Source organism: Mugil cephalus, chromosome 20 (assembly GCF_022458985.1).
Source record: "Mugil cephalus isolate CIBA_MC_2020 chromosome 20, CIBA_Mcephalus_1.1, whole genome shotgun sequence".
NCBI lineage: Eukaryota > Metazoa > Chordata > Actinopteri > Mugiliformes > Mugilidae > Mugil > Mugil cephalus.
In genome coordinates, this window is record NC_061789.1 from 5372886 (window position 1) to 5394928 (window position 22043).

The following is a 22043-nucleotide window of genomic DNA, read 5'->3' on the forward strand; positions in this document are numbered from 1 at the left end:
TCGTTGGGAGAACTTTAGCGCTAAGTAGGAGATGTATAGCATGATGTAATGCTATCATGCTATACATATACTATGAATAAGAACATAGGTAACATTACACCTGCAAAACATTAGCGTGTTAGCATGCTAAAGATAATATTTAGGTCAAGGCACTACTGAAAACGCTAACAGCTCCCCTATTTTGTCTTACAAATTGTGTTATTCGTTCTGTTTTGGTTCTTTTGAACATTTTTCCACTCAACTTTTTTGCAGTAGATGAATGTGCGTGTATTATTTCATTAGTTAGAGGCTTTCCTGTCCCATCCCAGTGCTCACAGTCGACACCTGTAGGAGAATCCAGAAGCGAAACGCTCACAAATGAAAGGTCGGGGAGGTTAAACATTACACACCAGAGAAGGGGTTACATCTTTATTTTGTTTTATTTATTTATTTTTTAAACATGAGGTCAAAGCTCCATTCACATTACATCCACTTTTAGAAAGAAAATAAAAACTAGTTAAAGAACAGGACGGCAAAGCTAGGGAGAATCAAAGAGGCTACTACTCATCTCTGAGCGAAGTCTCAGCTGAAACCCGTCCAGACACACAACAGGACGCTCGGCTCGTTCGCGCAAAGCTCTGCTATTGAAAGAAATCTCACCCCTCCCTCCCTCCCTCCCTCCCTCCATTTCACCCTAACGCCCTATCCACCTATTTACGTGACATTTTCTACACCCACTCCCGTTCTTCCTCTTTGTATTTCTCGAATCCTGCTCCACGTCCACCCTTGACCCAAATGCACATACCCCCCCCCCTCCCTCAACTCATATAACCATTTCCCCCCTTGTACACATTTTATACACCGTATACTTCGTCGCAGATGCTGTATACATTTGTATACCCTGTGTCTCCATTGTATGCTGTCCATATCTATGTAGCGTTTACTATGTTTTATCGACACTGTAGTCACCATACAACTCTTCCTCTCATCATTATTGCTCATTCTTCTTCTGCAGTTATTGCGATTGTACGACTATAGCCTCCTGTCTGCCACACACGTCCCCCTCCCACCCCGTCTCCACCACACAACGCCCGACTCCTCATCCTCCCCCATCCACCATCCATCTCGTCCCCGTCCACTCCACTCCACTCGGTAGACAGAGATTTTTTTTTTCCACTCTGGAGAAATTTGTGAAAATCTTAGGAGGAGGAGGAGGAGGAGGAGGAGGAGGAAGAGGAGGAGGTACGAAAGGGTGGGGGAGGGTGGGTCGAGAAAAACTGCTCACACGATTAATGATGATGACAAACGACGAAGAGAAATGTCTGTAGTATAATTACAAAAAAAAGGAAAAGTGCACTATTATGACAATGATTATTATTATTGCCTGTGAGAAATACTGACCAATAAACAACAATGGAAATAAATGCGTCGCTGTGTTCTGTTTCATAGCATTTATTCACCTTTAGCCCGGTGAGAATAAAATCTTGGTTGAATTTATTGGTTAAATGATCAAAATTAAACATGTTTTGAAATCTCAGTTTAAGTTTAGATACTGAAAGTTTTTTTTCTACACATAATTATATTATGTGCACATATATTTAGATGAAGGGCTCCATTTTTGTTTGTTTTATTAGTGGAAATGTGGTGGAAATGGGTTAATATTCAAAGACAGAGAAGACTGCAGCACCATAATGAGAGTGTGATTTAAAATAAACGTGTTGTTATAGGTAAAATTTACATTTTTGTGTGTTCACCAGGTTAGAGTATTATTGGTAAGTATAATTTGTAACCTAAATCAAACAATAATAATGATAATAAATATATAAATACAAATTGTTGGGGGGTGGGTCACTGGTAGCGTCATCGGTGGTTAAAAGAAAGAACAAGAGATCTCACTCTGACACTAATAGCGTGTCTAAATCAAAGACAGCACCAGACAGCCTCGATAAACTACCCTGCTGCACAGTAACGTTTCTGTCTTTAATATTTTGACTTATATTTGTTATATTACACTCTGGTGCTTTATTTTATTAATTATATATCATTATATATTCTCTATTATATAATTTTTGACCCAGATTTAAATTGTTTTGATTTTTAAGCACTTGTGCTTTCATGTATAGTGTAAAGGAAATGCTTTAGATACTTTAAAAAAAAAAAACTACAGCAGTGGCAATGTAGTTTTCAGTCAAAGCACACTAAAACACACGAAACACACTAATGGGGCACCAATTAAAAATAAAAACATATAACTAAAATGAAGAAAATAAGTAGTGGTAGTGATTAATTAAGACATAAAACATTGTTTATTTATAGTTTATTTAAAAAAAAAACAACAGCACTCTGAAAAATATAAATAAATATAATTATATAAATAGAAATATAAAGACATTCTGTACATACAATGTGGAATGGGAATTAAAATGTCAAAAAATTGAAACAATTCTGAATAAAACTCAAATTAAGTTCCAGTGGTTTTATAATCCACATTAGTTAACTTTTAACCGGGTTTATTTATTTCTTTATTCCTATTAGGGCCCCCATAGACTCTAGAAACGCCCCTGCGCCCAAGCCCACAAAGCTGCGCTGCTTTCTTTCAAACGAGCGGCTCATCCGTCGTCAGACACGATCTCTGCAGCCGGACTACTTTCTCAGAAGGAGAAGACTTGTAAAAGGAGGGGCGCATAACCAACAGGCGCTTCTTTATCAACCTTCTCATCGCGAAAGATCCTCCAAAGACGCTCCAGGTAAGTTTCCACCGGCGTTTTGGATCAACTTCCATCGAGCTGCCGCCTCGGCTCAGCTCTTCCTCACTTTTCTTTTTTTTTTTTGTTCACTGTAATTATTTCTGGTTTCTTTCCTTTTCTGTTTCCTTGTGTGTGCAACGCGCGGGGAGTAGGGAGTTGGTCATGAATGGACCACACAGACACTGCAACAAAAATGCAAGCTGCCCAGTGCACGACGTAAATGTAACGATTATGTGTGCGCAGCATTTGCGGTTGTTGTTGAGCGCGTTGTTGTTGTTGTTGTTGTGTAGTTGTGTAGCCACCCACCCAGGGACGTGGTGATGTAAGTCAGTGATGGAGAGAAGCATGGCCGCGGCACAACACTGATGATTTATGATGACCAAAAATAACTAAAGAAAGAAGCCAGCCCAGCTTTTTAGTTTATTAGTTCGTAAGTTAATTTAAATTGTCGATAAAGTCGCAAAGAAGTCGATAAAAGGAAAAAAAAATGTGTGAGTTGTTATTTAACCCGACCATTTATAAATACATTAAATAATTAAATAAATACATTTTGGCGTGCGTAGGAGCCAGCGTGACATCTCCAGTACCCGGAAGTCACCGGACGTAAAAGCTAATAAAAACACTACCTATATAATTAACAATATCACACTCAAACAGTGTATTTAATATAAACATTTTTCCATTTATAGCCAGTAAGAGGAAGCAGCCTTTGGGCGTGTGTGCTTTCTTTGCAAGACTAAACTGCCGCAAACTGCAAAATTTGTCATTAATGAAGTAACGTGCAAGCGTGTCATTTAGCAGGGGCGTGACCCGCTCATACTCTTCCCTAACCGCTCACGTGTATGACCCCCCCCCCCCCCCCCCCCACATAACGTTTTTCCACACCCTCAAGTATAACCAGTTTACTACTGTAGCTTAACTCTTGCGTAGTTTCACTCACATGCCAAAACATTAGGTACGCTAGTTATTATTATTATTTTGATTATAGTATTAACAATATCTAAGATTCAAAGAGTTTTATTGTTGGCTGTCTTTTCTTCAGGACATCATGGAGAATCGAAATGCTATTTTTGTTTTTCTCGGCTTAAAATAAGCAATGCATATGTGAAATAAACTCTCCAGAAAAATAAAATAACACTCGGAAGTATGATGAGGTAGTGGCCTCCTTTACTATATGTTTGAGCTAATACAACAACAGAAGAAAAAAAACAAACGGAGGACATAATCATACAAAATCTGTGAAAATGTTGTTTCAAACACTGAAAAAATAAAAAAATAAAGTAAAATAATAAGTCCTCCTCATCATAAATGCCTCGTATTCTGTGTTGTGGTTTAACTTGAGGTGTTTCACAGCTCAATAGTTCAGTTACTTTGACGATTATACATTTCCACGAGCGACTGAAGTATCGAAAGTATCGATATTTTGATTTGAGAATCGCTTTTAGAGCATAACAACCTGGTATCGGAAGTATCGATATTCCAATATCGATCTGCACATCACTAATAGATATTTCTTTTTTTTTTTTTTAACCAGGAAGTGGAGCAACTGTTGGGTATATTCCTTATCATCGCTTGCTATTTAATACACTAGTTTGACCTTTTGTAATATCTGGTCTGTACAAGTCAGTTTTGTTGGGTTTTGTTAATCAGACACATCCTCTTTGCATATCTAACAAAAAGCATAGTCAGCAGGACTTGTTTGAGTTTCCTTGAAGACATCTCATCTGAGTTGCTTCTTCACTTCTAAATGACCAATGGGGAGTTTATTTGGAAACATCTGTGGGTGTTGATCACCCAAATTAGTGGATGTAGTTCAGATTGACTCATTAAACTCACGAGATTCGATGTGTGCAGAGATTTTGTGAAGAGGCCACTTGGACGAGAGGCGAGACGTTTCTAAGAAACTCAAACCAGTCCTTTTGTTTGAGCTGTGTTTTAGATAAGCCATGTCCGGCATGACTGAGGTCCTTCACAAACTTCCGCCCCGGAGACAAAACACTGGCAGTGTTGAGTAATCAACTGGTAATACACAACAAGGGCATTTGGATTAGCTCCCATTAGTGAGACTCATAGAACGACAAAGCAACCTAAAATCCAACACTTGTCATGATTATATAGAAGTTATTGACGACTCACTGCTGCTCTGATGTCTTCTACCACTGGCTAGCATCAAAAATAATGAAATGAAGTCAGACAGAAAGAAATTAGTAACTACTTTTAGGTGTCTAACCTATTTAAATTATATAAAGGCTTAAAAGTTTACATAATCAAGATCATGTCTGTGTTAAATGATGGGTGGATGCCCTCATACATAATTGTCAGTTCCTCCGCTTCAGCATTTTCTTAATTAGGCAAAAAAATTAGGCAGAAAAATATCAACCAGTAAAATCCTTGGATCATCTTTCTAGATACACACCATTTTCTGCACATGCTTACTGGAAATGTCCCAATCTCCAACGATAGTAATCGAAAATATGACTCTAGAGAGGGCACCGTCAGCATTTTTCCACATACGTATGTTGAAATGCTGTTGCAGTGTAATTTAACTACAAGTCCATGTTGCTAGCAACACGGGCCTCGTGTGGTCACTGTAAATAATTCTCATAAAAAACTCATGAGTTGGTTCAAGTTATTTGTTCCATTTACAATTTCTGTATCTTAAGTAGCCTAAATATAGTTTAACTTTATGGCAATAATATTAGTTAATATTGAGATTTTTCTTTAAAAAAATAAAAAAATAATTCACTCTGCACTCAAAAAATGTAAATATTGAACACACTAGCAATAGACGCCGCGTTGACTGCTGCCAATCACTGGAGCGATGTGCTTACAGGGCGGCCATCTTGGTACAGTGCCGCTCTCTCCTGAGTGACCAACGATGCGTCTACACAATTAAAGTTATAGATATATATATGGCTCAGTTGTCGAGCAGTAGTGGTCAGTGTCAAGTTCTGCTAACATTAGCGGTGCCCTGATCCGATACTGATATCCAATATCGGATTATATCGGCCTGCATCGAAGATCTCCGACACAAGCAGTCCGTTGCAGACTCCGCTCCAACACTTTTATCCAGCAGCACCATGTGATCACAACAACACTGTGTGTGCTAAGGTGCTAACAAAGTAGCAAGGAGTGGGAGTAATGTCAGCAGTGCAGCAGTATGTAGCAGTTTAAGTCCGAAAAAGACGTTGCAGCCGAGTGCATTTTTAGTTTTTATTGGACTTAGAGGTTATATTTCAGGGTCTTCTCACATGTTATGTTTAAGGTTAAAAGCCAAGATGGCGGCGGCCGGAGCAACAACACTGAGCTTCAGAGCAACTGTTTTCCGTGTTGTGGAGGGTTTGTCCTGTTCTGTTTTCAGTCAGTGATCTATATGTAGTTGGCATGTAGTTGGCTCGTAAATGACAAACCTAGAACACAGTTGTTGCTTCACAGGACACAGACATTTTTCCACACCCCTGTGGATCAGCCAGAAGTGCGTCGTTGCAGCTCGACAAGACTGGATTGTTGTGCGACCTCACAAGAATCAAACCACCTCACAAGGCCAAGGGCATCTTGTTATTTCCTTCCACCCCCCTGTTTCAAACCATTGCATTTTCTTTGGCCTGGTGAGAGTTCAGACTTTTTTATTTTTTGTTTTGTTTTTGGTCCAAGGATAGAGATAAAGGCGTCTGTGTGGGCTGTGAGTGAATCGTTAAATGAGGGATTATCATCCTCGCTCGTCGCGCCCAACAACTAATCACTCTCCCTTTTCCTCCCACATTCACACAAGAGTGAATCAGCTGCGGGAAGCGAGAAATATGCAGCAATCAGTCGCTCGGCTGACCAAACAGAAGGAGAAGAGGGGATCGAGGTGATCATGACCTCAACCGGTTTATATGTTAACCCACTTCTCGCCAGCCTTTAACCGCAACCATCCTCATGTCACCGTTTAGCACCAGCAGCTTCGTTTATCATCAGCTGTACGGGACTGCGCGGCCTTCTTTCTCCCACCGTCATCACAGAGTGCTGATTGTCAAAGCTTCTTGGAGGAATTCGGACACAACAAATCTGTTTTTGTCTGACTAGAATGGAGCGGTGCAGCAGTGTCAAACACTCTGGTTCCAACATATCAAATCCTGGTCTCAGATTAAAAGACAAACCATAATTGCAGCTTCCTCCCAAACCAAATAAACCTTTAATTTTTTTTCCCCAACTGATTGAATAACTCGCTGTATAATGATCAACTGTAGTTAGGGCCTGTAAAATTCTAAAATATACCACTTCGCTACCTTTGAGTTAATGTTTAGTGCATCCTGTTTGCTGTTTAATTGCCAGGGGTTGAAGCTCAGCTATGGGTTCATATTGTCAAACAGACTCTGATTGTCGGTCAAAACCTGGTCTGCAAGGGGAAGGGCATAAACTGTGGATGAAATCTGGGCTGGCACCCAGGAAGCTGTTTGCATCAACTTTGCCACTAAGATTTAAGATAAGATAACACTTTACTGATCCCCTTTGGGGAAATCCAAATTAACACCGCTTCAGTAGGCAAATGTGGATGAGTGTCTAAAGTAATAGAACATTTGCTCTGTGTTCCTGGTGCTGCAGCAAGGTTTGTCGAGACAACAACATTCCTTCAACACATTCAATTAAAGTGTCGTCACATGGAGCTGGGAGCATGCTGGCTCAAAAAAAGCGACTGTTGTGGATGCTTATTAAACCAGACAAATCCCATTGAGTCATATTTGGTTGTTTTTTTTATTTATTTTTGTGTGTGTATGTGTGTTTCTACAGCGATGGCGGAGGCCCACCAGGCTGTGGCATTCCAGTTCACCATAACACCGGAAGGTATAGACCTGCAGCTGTCCTATCAGGCCCTGAACCAGATCTACCTGTCCGGAGTACGATCCTGGAAGAAACGAGTCAGCCGCATGCGGGTGAGAATGATTAAAAAAAAAAAAAAAAAAAAATCAGATAATATTGCATTTCTCTTGTGTGTTTCATTTGTGCTTTTAGTGCGTTAAAGTCCACACCTCTCTGTTATCAGAGCAGTCTGGTAACTCAACATTTGGATTTCATTATCGGTGTGGTTTAAACTCGTATAGATAATCTGAGCACGTAACTGGGCAGTCCTACGAAACAGTCAGAGCCATTTTTGTTGTGCATGACTGTGTTGCTTTTACTCCTCTGACTGAGTTACCAGAATCAGTTCTCAACAGACTGACTTAAGACTCTTTACTGTGGAACGTAGACGCAGTAACCTACGTACATACAGTAGATACTTGTGCACTCGTTAGTCTGGCTCGCTCTGTATAACAACACCTCCCAAACACTAGTCGGCGCTGTGTCTTTTTTTGCCAGTCGGGTTCATTTCTGTTTCTAGTTCCTGCTTCTTTCAACAATGGAGACTTTTGCCAAAATTTCACCCAAGATGAGTTGTACAAGTGTTTGTGTCTCCAAACCTCCGTTAACCATAGTTGAATCTTTATCGATCCAAAATAATCATCTGGTGAAATCGCGGAGATGGTGAAGTAGCTGGAAATATTAAAGTGGAAACATATCAGTGATTCTGGGGAAGTCCACGTCAGATGAAATAATGTAATTAGCCATATGTTAATGTAGATGTGGTGGAGAAAAGATAGGGCTGGGCAGCGTATCGGTTCATAGTGGTATTTTTTTCCCGTTTCTAATGTAGCGGCATAGCGGTATATTTGATTACACAATGTCCGGAACCATTCGCCTCGAGACACTGTTTCAGACCAGACCATTTTCAATGTAGCGCTTCTAAACACACATGGTGCAACTGTCACTTTTTTTTTTATCTTCGAGCTGTAAAAAAACTCCCAGATTTCCACATCAGCAGGCAGTACAAACCTGTTTTACTAGTAGTGTGGGATTATTCTATAATAGTTACTCATCATCACAGTAAAATAGTCCATCCTTAGTGCTTTAATTCCTCTCTCCATTTGTAGAAAATGTTGTGCACACGTGATTGTGCATGGAAAAAAAAAATAATATTGTGATATACATTTTTGGTCATACCGCCCAGCCCTAAGTAAAGATACTGAAATTTCCTCAGTAATGATGATTTAAAGATGATGATGCCTGAACATTTTACAACAAACATATATGTTTAATTTTTAATTTAGACCTCTAGATAAGTAGGAGCCAGACGTCCGATTGTCAAGTCGAGACAGAAAAACACAAGTTGGATAATATGACGCTTGTTTTCTTTTAAAAAGCCTTGTAGGAGCCCTTGTTGTTAAGGATAAGAATAGGGACAGACTGTGTCAACAGTACGGTTTGAATGTGTGGAGGAGGAGGAGGAGGTATGTGAGGCTGTGATTTGTATCCAGGTAAGAGTTGAAAACAGACGGCTTTATTACAGGGTTTGAATTCCCACCTGTGTACGTTAGATTTGATGAGTTTTTCCCAACATGTACCGACATGCACGGTTGGCAAGCTGACTGTAACACAGCTGGAAATATGTGCAATCAGCCACTGTGAGTAGTTGTTGTGGTGCGTAATGTTTAACTTCGGAGAAATGTGCGTAAAACGTAGTGTATTTAACCCTCGAGTGGAACTAAAATAAGAGACTTTAAAAGGAATCGGCTGATGAATAATCGTGTCTTCTTCTGTGGTTACAGAACAGCGTGATTAAGGGAGTGTACCCCGCCAGCCCTTCCTCCTGGCTCATCGTTGCCATAGGAATCTTGGCCACAATGTACATGCAATCGGATCCCAGCATGGGGCTCATCGCCAAGATACAGCAGCACCTCCCACTAAGGTATACATGCACAACATGAAGACTGTTTTCTACCTCGTGCAATTTGGATGCCTTTCTTATCTCACCCAATAATAGGAGAGAAAAAGGTTTAAGCTTTAGTGATATAAGACTTTTAAATAACAGTGAACAAAAAGTTCACACAACGCTGAATCATACCCTAGTAAATATGTATGTATTTTGCAGGACACCAGGGTTTTAAAGCTATTGTCTATGGTGATAAGCCCATTCTAGCATTATTGATGCATTACACCAACCAGCAAGGATTTGGGAGGCAAGAAAAGGGATTAATTGTATACATAACATAGGCTACAGCAAGTAAGAAATATGGTAAAGCTCATAAAGGTTACAAATGTAACCTTGGTTCCATGAGTTCACCAAAATAATGTAGCCTTGTGGAGTAAAGGTACCAAATACCCCAAGTATTAATCTTTGTCTTTGTTTAAATTTATTTCCAGACATTTTTAATTTCATCACGGTTGGAGCTATAGCCCGAGCTCTGTTTGGGTTTCTGAAACGGCTAACATCAGGTCGGGGATGGATATATACAAAACTCAGAAATTTCACATTTTATCATTTTTAATTAATACCTATGTTTATTTTATCTGTAGATTTGTAGAAGCTGATGTAAAATTGGCTATAGCCTGTAAAAAATATGGTAGAGCTCATGAAGGTTACAAATGTAACCTGGGTTCTATGAGTTCACCAAAATAATTTAGCCTTGTGGAGTTACGGTACCAAAAATCCAGAGTAATGATCATGGTCTTTATTTGAATTTATTTCCAGATAATTTTAGCTTCATTACGATTAGATTTATAACCCAAACTCGTTTGGGTTTGGATTTGTACAAACTGATGTAAAATAGGCTATAGCCAGTAAAAATATGGTCGAGCTCATGTAGGTTATAAATGTAACGTGAGTTCTATGAGTTCACCGTCTTTCAAAGAGACTCTTTTTTTTATATGAAGTTAGTGACACAATTTTTTACTTTCCTACAGTGGAAGCATTGACCTTCGGTAATGTCTTAACCTCAATTTAGAGTTTAATTTGCCTTTATTTTACTAGGTTAGTCCCATTCAGATCAATTATCTAATTTTCAAGAGAGACCTGAAGAGAGACCAAAACAGCAGCAAAATAAAACGTTACAGACAGGACACAACAAATACATTAAAAGTAATATTAAAGTCCCTACAGACAAAGACAACCACCAACTAATGTATTTGTCACTGAGGTTATGGGAACTTTAAAGTTGGGCTAAGGCTCCCAAGATGCTTTTTGAAGGCTGTTCCGGGTAAGAGGAGCTGAGCACGTAAAGGCTTTTTACCCAATTCAGTCCTCACACTTGGTGCAGACAATAGGACAATACAATGTCAACAATGTTTGTATGTAGAAACTACAGCTTTATACTATACTTTGAGATGAAGATACATATGAAATGTGAATGAAATGAAAGCATAATAGGCAGTAGGTGGGAAAAAAACAAAACTAGTTGAACTAATTTGCACTTTACTACAAGGCCTTGCCCACAACTTTGGTTCCTGGTCATTGTGCTGAGCTGGAGCATGGGTGTAGCCATGTGGTTGGCAGCAGCAATTACAGTATTTTCCATTTTCAAACCATTTACACTCACGCCTACGGCCAATTTAGAATCACCAATTAACCTAACGAGCATGTCTTTGGATGATGGGTGGAGGAAGCTGGATGCCAACATGCAAACTCCACTCAGAAAGGCCCCAGTCGGCCTTAAAAATACATCCATCTGACATGTGCTAACCTTGACAGTGATATTTACTCTTTGAATGTCAGTCCGACATGTACTAACCGCGGTAGACCTGACATTTGACTAATCCAAACAAACGGCAAATCCTCCGCATGCGAAGCGGATGAGTCGACATAAAACAGTGTGGGTGTGTCACCTGCATTTGAACTTTCCCCTACTTCCCTGCCGGTCTGGTTACTCACCGTGGCTTTGGATAAATACCAAACCGCTGATTCACCGTCGACACACAACTGGCATATTCCACCCTGACAGTTTTAATTGTGACACTGAGTGATTTGCAATGTGTGAGCAACGAGGTGTGAGATGCAGTGCAGCCTAAAAGGTTTTTTGCAGCTTAAAAACTCAAAACATCAGCGTGAGTCATCTGTGACTGAAGTTATAGTTCCAATCGATGATGTAATGAGATTCAGGTGTTGTTCAGTGCCAGGTTGTGTTTGTATAAGTGTATGAATCCACGGATAGAGAGTTTTTCCGAGAGCCAAAGGAAAAGACTTGATGTTGCTCATCAGAGTGGAAAAAATGACTAAACCGTCTCCTTGTTCCGTTGGCAGCCGAGGCTAAAGTCGAGTTGTTTGGTTTAAGTGAGAGACATTATGTTTGGAGCCGGGAATACAAAACAAAACACTGAATTCCAGCATCAGAACCACTTCCTGTCTTTGATTCATGTGGGTTTTAATAACTCCTACACTGCGACCTCTTGTGATGCATCCGAGTCAGGACGACTTAAGGAATATTTCTGAGAGTATTTCTGAGAAGTCATTAAATTTACTTTGCTTAGATACAAGCCGAGGGAACCACTAGTCCAAGGGTGGGCAAACTTTTTGACTCCTGGGCCACAGAGGGTCCTACTATTTGACAGAAGGGCCGGACCAGGAGCAGATGGATGGAGTGTTTTGGTAATTCACCTGATAAGAGAAAAAATAACATGGGATATGTAGAAAACGTGCTTTAATTACATCGGAAAATTAACAAAAGCATTACAACAAAATATCTCTTCCAAGTCCCACAGTAGTTCTTACTGAAATGACTTTTAAAACACTGAAAATTCAATGAACAAAATACCAGCCCATCAAAGTCTGGAGTCAGTTTTGTCGTGGCGATTCTCAGGATGGATCTGAGGTGTTGGTCAGTCAGCTTGGATCTGTGTCTGGCTTTGTTGAAGTTCACGACGCTGAACGTCCGTTCGCACACGTAGGTCGAGCTGAACAACGGCAGCATCTTCTGCACCGTCCTCCGGAGTTTTGGAAACACCGCTTCATTAAGTGACGCATAAAAGTCATTCAGTTTAAGAGACTTGAACTTGTACTTCTGGTGCTGTTTCGGGGTCCTGTGACAGGGGACAGGCCACCGACCGAAGTGACTTGTTAATTTTCTCAAAATCAACAAAGCGATGGCAGAATTCATTGTGGAGCGCATCCAGTGACTCGCTGTATTTCTTCACCTTTGCGCCAGCCTCCTCTTTCAGTGTGGCTAGTGTCTGCAAATGAGTGAATGACACATTTAAGATTTGCTTGGAAAATAAAGCCAGCTTGGCTTTGAAGGCTTTCACACTTGTGTACAGGTCGTGCACAAACCGATCCTTCCCCTGTATGTTCACGTTCAGCTCATTCATGTGTGAAAATATATCCACAGCAAACGCAAAGTCACAAAGCCAATTCTCGTTTCTCAGCTCGGGAAATTCGTCGGCCTTCCCCAGCAGCTCCAAAAATGCACCGATCTCCTCTTTGAGGTCCCACGCTCATTGAAACACTTTGCCCAAGCTTAACCAGCGGACGTGGGAGTGATAAAGTAGGTCCTGGTGCGCGGCATCAGTTTCCTCCAAGAACGCGATGGACTGACGGTGCTGAAGTCGCCATGCACGTATAAAGTTGACAAGTTTTACGACAGGATTCACAACATGAGTCGGCTGTGATACAGATTTACATGGAGATTCCTGGTGGATGATGCCGTGAAGGAAAATAACATCCTGGTCAGGGTTTTCTTCTTTCACTTTATCCTGGATTCTCCCCAGCAGGCCAGAGTTTTTCCCTGTTACATTTGGAGATCCATCTGTGGTGACGTTGATGAGGTTACTCCAAGGCAGCTTCATATTTTCAATGACAGCAGACACCCGGTTATACAAGTCCTCCCCCCATGTTTTTCCTTTCAGAGACTCCATTGTTAAAAACTCCTCTGTTATTTCAAAAGTATCGTTAATTCCTCGGATAAAAATGAGGAGCTGAGCAGTTGAATTTACATCGTTGCTTTCATCCAGCGCTGAACGACTCCGCCGTTTTATTTAAGTTAGTTAGATCTTCGTCTATCAGTTCCACGCGGCGAGTGACTGTCTTCGCGTGATAGACGGATTTTCTCAAACTTGTCTTTGGCCTCTGGACACAAGACACCTGCTGTCTCCACCATACATTCCTTTAAAAACTCTTGGATGGCACTTTGACGATGAAAAAAATTTTGTTGAGCTTGTAAATTAGCCACCAACCTCTGAGCAGTAGCTTCCCGGTCTTTCTCTGACTGCTTGCCAGCATAGTTAGCATGTTTTGTGGTAAAGTGACGGCTGATGTTATACTCTTTAAAAAACCGCCACAGTCTCTTTGCATATCAGGCATACAGCAGTAGATCTGTGTTAGGTAAAGAAATATTTAGTTGTCCACTCCTTATTAAACACTCGACATTCTCCGTCCACTTTTCTTTTTTTAGCTCCGCTCATCCTTACAGAAGGGTTGAGCTGTCAAAGAGGGAAAATACGGGCCGTAGTTTGCCCGTCCCTGCGCTAGTCTATGGGATTTACTTCTCCTGTCAGTGGTTCTAATGTTGTGGCTGATCGGTATGTACGTGCAAATGATGAACATAGTTTGAATAAGTTAATGCACAAGTGTAATATTTACGTTTCATTTAGTTGATTGGAATAATCAGTGCAATACTTTTTATTCCTTCCAGGAATTCTTTGAACATCATAATGAACAGGATGGAGATGGTGGCGTCCGTATAGACTAGACGATGGCTAATAATAATAATAATAATAATAATAATAATAATAATAATAATAAAACTGATTCTGAAGGTATCGTACGTGCACTATATAGCATCTCCTTTTATGTTATTTTCTTTCTTCATGAATCTCCATTGAAGTTTCCTCCTTGATCCAGAAGATGTCGCTGTTGCACTTTGGTACGATCTTCTTGCCCTTAACGTGTTGATTCCCTTGAGAGAGTCTGTTCTCTTCTAGCTGCTTTGGCATTTGAAAGACGTTTTGCAGGAAGCCCTTAAGGTTTCCCCTTTGATAGTTCGGTCTAATAGTGATATTTCCTAACCCAAGATGCAGAATCAAGAAATATGTTTAAAAAAACAATCCGCAATTGACAACTACATGTGTAATTGGACAATTTTTTTTTCTCTGTTTAGGTTTCTTTGTTGTTTTTTTTTTTTTTTTTTTGTGGGGGGGCGCCTCTTGTGCACAAGAGCAGCTGAAACTGATTAACAACCTGATCTGATGCCATACTCCAATCCTTCCTCACCACGTTTTTGCTGTACATGTGTTTTCTTTTAAGTTTTTATTCATTTTTTCTATTTTTTTTATTTCTGTCCCTCTACCCAGTCTCCACGTGTCCCTGAGCGCCCAGGGCCAGACCATGGTGTCGGCGCTGGTTTTCAGCACGTTGCTGTGGCTCTCCCTGATCCTCGCTCTCAGATTCTGCCTGAAGCTGCTGCTCTCCTACCACCAGTGGATGTTCGAGCAGCACGGACGGATCTCCAACACGACCAAAGTCTGGGTGGTGAGTCAGCTCTGCTTCTTATCACAGGCCTCCACCCGCCTCCACACTTTGTTTTTACAGCCTCAACAAAGGTTGGATCAAACAGTCAGTAAATGATAAAGCACTAACAGTGTATAACAGTGGATTCCTGTTAGTGATACGGCTCCAGGTGGACATATGCTGAGAGAAAAGGATGCGAAGAACATCGTAGTTAAGTTCACCTTGTGTGAGAAGCCAAAAGATCTGCGCACCTCGCAAAATGGCACAAGTAATTTGAGGAAACGGTTCTCAAACCTGAGCCATAGCTGGGGGGGGGTTTGTAAATTATTTGTAATAAATTCCTAAAATTATGCTGTATCATTAAAAAAAATATATTAATCAAACCAATCACTCCCTCCCACATTAACTGGTATGATTGTGACACGTAACACTCTCTGTACCTGTCGCTTTCCTCCTGCGCTGCTTGGCATTGCTCCAAACCAGTTAACCTGATAAAATATTACGTGTTTGGCCCTGAAGCCCTAAACCCACAACGTAAGGACACGACGGAACGGCGAGGATCGCCGTTCTTCAGTTCCTTGCCAATAAACTGAATAAGGGGCAATAAATTCTGCTAAATCTGGAGCACTTAAGTGTGCTTTGAAACAGCCGAAGTGGTTAATTTTGACTTTGTCATTAATTTTCTTAACAAGCTTCGAGAGTCGAAAGGATGTTGGTTTCTGGGGAACGGGTGGTATTTACTTGAAAAGGTCAGTGGCATCTGAAGTAACCTAAACACTGAATGATTGATTGATTGAAATCAGTGTTACTAACATCTGTCTACATCATTGCCCTATTTAAGTGGGAATAGTTCTGTGTCACCACCTATGTCTGCGTTTAGTTAGAGCACTCACGAGGGGAAAAACAAACGCTACGTTTTACTCCCCAAATCTGTGTTTCTGTTTCTGTTTCATCCACTTCACTCCGCTGTGAGTCCAAGGACAACTTTTTATTTTTTGAGGCTGCCATTGAGCCTTCGCCAGCACTGGGACGTGAATGCGCAGAGGTTCCTGGGTTCAAACATTCAATTTTTATTTTTTTTTTTTTTTTTAAGTTCCAATCCAATATGAAATTACAAGATGAAGAAAATAAAACAGAGCGATCCAGTTTGGTCTCAGTTATGGACTGATGGGAGCACATGCAGAGCACATACTGCTGACCGTGCAGTATTTGGCCTTGTGCTGGCTCAGCAGCGATGGGGGCGGGGATTGACGTCTTGTTTAGTTTATGGAGGATGTCATCTCTGCTTTTTGTGGAATATGAGGGGGGGATTGCCCATAGTAGGTCCGGGAGGGAGGTGTTCAAGTATAGGATCTAGTTCATGAGTGAAGGTAGGATGGGTCTGGAGATCGATAAACAGATAAGTCAAGTCAACTTTATTGTCAATTCTGACATGTGCAACAGTTACCTTCCTCAAATGCCTACGATGCAGCAGCTGAAAAAAAGATGTGAACAAGAATGTACAGATTATATATATATACACACATATATACTGTACACATGTACACAGTCTTTTGAGCCATAGGCATAAATGTCCAGTGAGTTTTGACCAGTAATGTAGTTTCCAGTAGCAGTGTGTGATGTAGTCTGTCGTGGTGAATTTACCGGTCGATCCACATTCCAACCTTCACATTCCAGCCTTCACATTCCAACCTCCACATTCCAACCTTCACCAATGGCCATGAATTTTGGGCAATGAACGAAAGAGCAAGAGGCCGAAATTAGTTCACTTTGGAGGGTGGCCGGGCTCAGCCTTAGGGTGAGGAGCTCAGAGTAGAACATCCATTCAGGAGAAGTCGGGCATCTAATAAGGATTCCTCCGGTCAGAAGTGTGTCAGGCCGGAGGGGGCCTTGGAGTCGGTCCAGGATGCGACTGAGAGATTACGTTTCCTATCTGGCCCAGGAAACGCCTGGGGATTCCCCCCCAGAGGAGCTGGTGATAGTGGCAGGGGAGAGAGTTGTCTGGACCCCCCTACAGAAGCAGAAGATAAGGCTTGCTCCGGTGTCAATGACGCCAACTACTACTTCCCATGGGAACCGCTCCGTGAAGTGGTCCTGTGAGAGTTGTAAAAAAAAAAAAATAAGTAACTAAAGAAATGGTAAACCTAGTCCCCATGCAAACAGGACTGTTGTGTGTGTGTTTGTGTGTGACATTTGCTATATTTAAATAAGATGCCTTGTCTCTTTGTTTCCGTCAGACTCTGGTGAGGTTACTCTCGAGCAGGAAGCCGCTGCTGTACAGCTATCAAACCTCTTTGCCTCACCTGCCTGTCCCCGCCATCAAAGACACGATGAGCAGGGTGAGTGGACACGCATGCACAACCACATAAACACACGCATATATAATATTGACAGGAATAAAATAATCGTAGAGTGACACTGATTTTTTCTCTCTCCCTCTCAGTACTTGGAGTCGGTGCGCCCTCTGCTGACCGATCCCGAGTTCAAACGGATGACCGACCTGGCCAGTCAGTTCGAGTCTAACCTGGGGAACCGGCTCCAGCGCTACCTGAAGCTCAAAGCTCTGTGGGCCACCAACTATGTGAGTGGATTTATTCACACAAGTCACTGTTTGCACTTTGAGCACAACCTTGAACAGTTGGACATCAAACGCCTAATTCTAACTGTTTCAATGCAAAGGTATTTGGGATTAGTAGAACCATCATCTTTGACCTGGAAGTCGTTTTTGAAAATAAATTTAGTGAACACAGGGATTATTTCACTGTATATTACAATTTCAGTCACTGATGTGTAACCAAACTATAAAACTGTTTATTTTTAATGCAAAAGCAGAATTGGAAACGATGAAATCCCAACGTCCTCAAACGTTCACTTGTAAATATGTTAAATTTTCATGTTATATCAAACTTGAAAAGTTAATAAGAATAAATAAACAAGAGTGTTGCCCATTCGCTACCAGTGCATGGCAGACAAAAGTGTCTCCTTATGAGGACAACGGGTCTAAATGAAGCAGAATAAGAAGCTGCAACAAACCTAAAACATAATGTCCACCTATGAGGACGCCAGGTCTCAGGACGTTAAGCTGCAAAATGTCTAGTGGACTTTTTTTGTTGCTTAGTTCAGTTAAAAAAAAAAAGGTCAGAAACGTAAAATAACGTGCAGTTATTTACAATTTACAATTACCATTGTAAATTATGACACCACATGGGCTGTAAAGCGCAGCCACTTTTCAGAGATCATTGGAATTTTTCCGAGTGCAAACTGTGATGCCAGCAACACTTTCATTTCATTATGTAATAGCATAATTAGTGATTCAGTAAGTAAGTTTTTCAGTAATTTTAGCAATAAAACCTGTGGCTATGTTCGAGTACATTATACATTCCTGGATTTTCTAGTAGTTACATGTGACCAAAATGTATGAATCATTTTTGTCAGGTTTGGAATTGGCGGCCTTGTTAATTGCATTGAGAATTTTCTTTATTTTTTATTTAATGTCAATGTCAATTCATCTATATAGCACATTTAAAAAAGAAACAACAAATGTTACTCAAAGTGCTATACAGACAGAGTAGTCAAAGCTTGCATGGATGTATAAAATGTATATAACACACAGTCGAGAACAAACAAACAAACAAAAAAATGCTAGATTAAAAATTGAATAAAAAGTCTCAATAGAAAGTTGTCAAACTGAATTAAATATGAAATAATATTTAAATTAAATATAATTTCAATTAAACACAGACAGTTTAGACAACAGATTAGGCTTTTAATAGACTCCTTCTATTTAAAAACAAAAAACCCAAAGAGGATTGTACAGATGGAGTAAAACACCGGAACGACAGCTGCACTCTGTAAACCACCCAAATCAACCTACATCTCGTCTATATCGCCTCCTGATTTCAGCCTCCAAAGTGTTTGTCTTAGACAAGCACAGTTTGTCCAAACAGTAACAGGGACGATTGATGGTGATCGTTGGGGAACTATTATCTTTTTGGACTCTATTCATGCACTGGGTTTCAGTCAGTGGGTCACTGATAATGTGCTGATTCATGTGGGAGTAACGTGTGGAAAATGATGTGTGCAGCTGCTGACACTTCAAGGAAGGAACAAGACTTTGGCTGCCAGCTGCAGCAAATGTAAAACTTGGCTCATTATCAAGCAGCTGTAACTCGGTGTGCATATTGAGTTAGTTAATGTAGTGTGCATTCCTTCCTTTTCTCTTGCATTCAAATGTCTGGTCTAACAAATGCATTTCATTATTATGTAAGCCTCTAGTGATATTTTTAGACCTTGAAAAAAAACGGGAACATTAAAATCTGGGTTCATTACTTGAGACTGTTGCAGTCCCTCGGTAAAGGGAGTTTAAGGACACGCAACAACCAAGGGAGTTGAAGGAAGTAGAAGGCAACATTAAATGGGATCAAATGGGTTCAATAGGTTGCCACAAACATTGCGTCAGAATAAATGAATCCCTCTAAATGTTCTGATCTTATCTAAGAAAATGCCACGTTAAGTTACATCAACCATATGTGACAACACAACGTTCTACTGGGAAACCTCTGGACCTGGTGTTACATGTAGCATTGAAAGTTTGTGAACCCTTTAGAATTTTCTATATTTCTGCATAAATATGGCCTAAAACACCATCAGATTTTCACACATGTCCTTAAAGTTGATAAAGAGAATCTAGTTAAACAAATGAGACAAAAATATTATACTTGGTCATTTGTTTATTGAGGAAAATTATCCAATATTACATATTGGTGAGTGGCAAAAGTATGTGAACCTCTAGGATTACTAGTTAATTTGATAGTGAAATTAGAGTCATGTGTGTTTTCAATCAATGGGATGAGAATCAGGTGTGAGTGGGCACCTTGTTTCATTCAAAGAACAGGGATCCATCAAAGTCTGCTCTTCACAACACGTTGGCGGAAGTGTATCATGGCACAAACAAAGGAGATTTCTGAAGACCTCTGAAAAAGAGTTGTTGATGCTCATCAGGCTGGAAAATGTTACAAAGAGTTTGAACTCCACCAATACACAGTCAGACAGATGATACACACATGGCGGAAATTAAAGGCCATTATTACCCTTCCCAGGAGTGGTCGACCAACAAAGATCACTCCAAGAGCAAGGCACGTAATACTTAGCGAGGTCCCAAAGGACCCATGGGTAACTTCTAATCAACTAAAGGCATCGCTCACATTGGCTAATGTTAATGTTCACGAGTCCATCTTCAGAAAAACACTGAACGACAATGGTGCGTATGGCGGGGTTGCAAGGAGAAAGCCACTGCTCTCCAAAAAGAACATTGCTGCTCGTCTGCGGTTTGCTAAAGATCATTTGGACAAGCCAGAAGTCTATCGGAAGAATGTTTTATGGATGGATGAGACCAAAATAGAACTTTTTGGTATAACGCATTATGTTTAGAGAAAGAAAAACACTGCATTCCAGCATAAGAACTTTATCACGTCTGTGAAATATGGTGGGGGTAGTGTCATGGTTTAAGCCTGTTTTGCTGCATCTGGGCCAGGACGGCTTGTCATCATTGATGGAACCATGAATTTGGAATTTTATCAGAGAATTCTAAAGTGTTAGTCAGGAAGGAAATGTCAGGAAGTCTGTAAATAAACTGAATCTCAAGAGAAGGTGGGTTATGTAACAAGACAATGACCCTAAGCACACAAGCTATTCTACCAGGGACTGGTTAAAGAAGATGTTTTGGGATGGCCAAGTCAAAGTCCTGACTTTAATCCAATCGAAATGTCCAATCGAAGGGACCTGAAACGAGCAGATAATAAGGGGAAACCTGCCGACATCCCAGAATTTGAGGTGTTCTGTACACAGGAATGGGAAAAAATTCTTCCAAGCCGGTTTGCAGGAATTATCAGCAGTTACTGGAAACGTTAAGTTGCGGTTATTGCTGCAAAGGAGAGTCACACCAAATACTGAAAGCTAAGGTTCACATACTTTTGCCACTTACTAATATGTAATATTGGATTGTTTTCCTCAATAAATAAATGACCAAGTATGGACAAAGTATTTTGTCCCATTTGTTTAACTAGGTTCTCTTTATCCTACTTTTAGGACTTGTGTGAAGATCTGATGATGTTTTGGGCCAAATTTATGCATTTAACACAGAAAATTGGAAAGTTTCACAAACTTTCAAGCACCACTGTTGACCAGATGTAACGTCCACTTGGTAAGACCAGGCGACCGACAATAACACGATGACCAGTAAAACAAACAAGTCTCAGTGGAAGTGAACAAGCCTGATTTATTGTTCCAAGGAAAAATATGCCAGGGTGGGGAAAGATGGGACAAATGGGTTGTGGTGAACAAAATGAAAGTAATATAACTAAGTCAACAAAAAATCCCTGAAACAATACAGCGGTGGCACAACCAATAAACCTGGTGGGATAACAATAATCATCTACGTGAGTGCAAAAATGTAAAGGGTTCCCCATCTTACCTAGTCCCAAAATCCTCCTGAACATCATAATGTTATACCTGATCGATGTAACACTTAAAATGCCATTTGTGCCAGCTAATATCATCAGATTTTCACACCGAAATCAAACAGTTTATACAGAAGTATTACACTTGTGCATTTATTTATTCTTTTTATCCGTGGTGTATTTAGTTATTTATTGGATTTTTACCACTTGACGAGCTCGATGATGGTTTTTCCGGTTGATTATTATGTGGCCGTGGCCTGGTTGGGTGAGTGTGTGGGATGCATGTGGAAAAGCTGCCAATGAATTGCCCTGTTGTCGGAATGATTCATTTAAATGTTCTATGTCAGCTGTGAGGCCGTGAACCCGCGTTTTCGCGGTTGATTAGTTGTCAGCTTATTTACTGTAAAACGTTATCTGAAACAGTTTGAAATGTCGCCCGTCTCTGGCGCGTAATGCCTCAACCCGTCCTTAGGCTTGAAATAAACCATGCTGCACTGGACGTAATCAGAACCCTTTTTGCTGATCCTTATGAGGTCAGCCCATGAGCCCGTGTGGTTGCAACTGAAC

At 40.5% G+C, this 22043-nt stretch overlaps 1 protein-coding gene across 1 annotated transcript in view; it reads left to right on the forward strand.

Annotated features, from left to right (window-relative positions):
* Positions 1–2589: 2589 nt before the first annotated feature.
* The window catches only part of cpt1a2b (carnitine palmitoyltransferase 1A2b), a 55094-nt gene continuing 35640 nt past the window's right edge, over positions 2590–22043 (forward strand). Inside the window, exons 1-6 of the mRNA XM_047572365.1 lie at positions 2590–2726; positions 7500–7642; positions 9353–9492; positions 14862–15039; positions 17256–17357; positions 17462–17599. Coding sequence (XP_047428321.1) covers positions 7502–7642; positions 9353–9492; positions 14862–15039; positions 17256–17357; positions 17462–17599 — 699 coding nt within the window. The 5' untranslated portion in view covers positions 2590–2726; positions 7500–7501. The remainder of the gene's footprint in view (positions 2727–7499; positions 7643–9352; positions 9493–14861; positions 15040–17255; positions 17358–17461; positions 17600–22043) is intronic.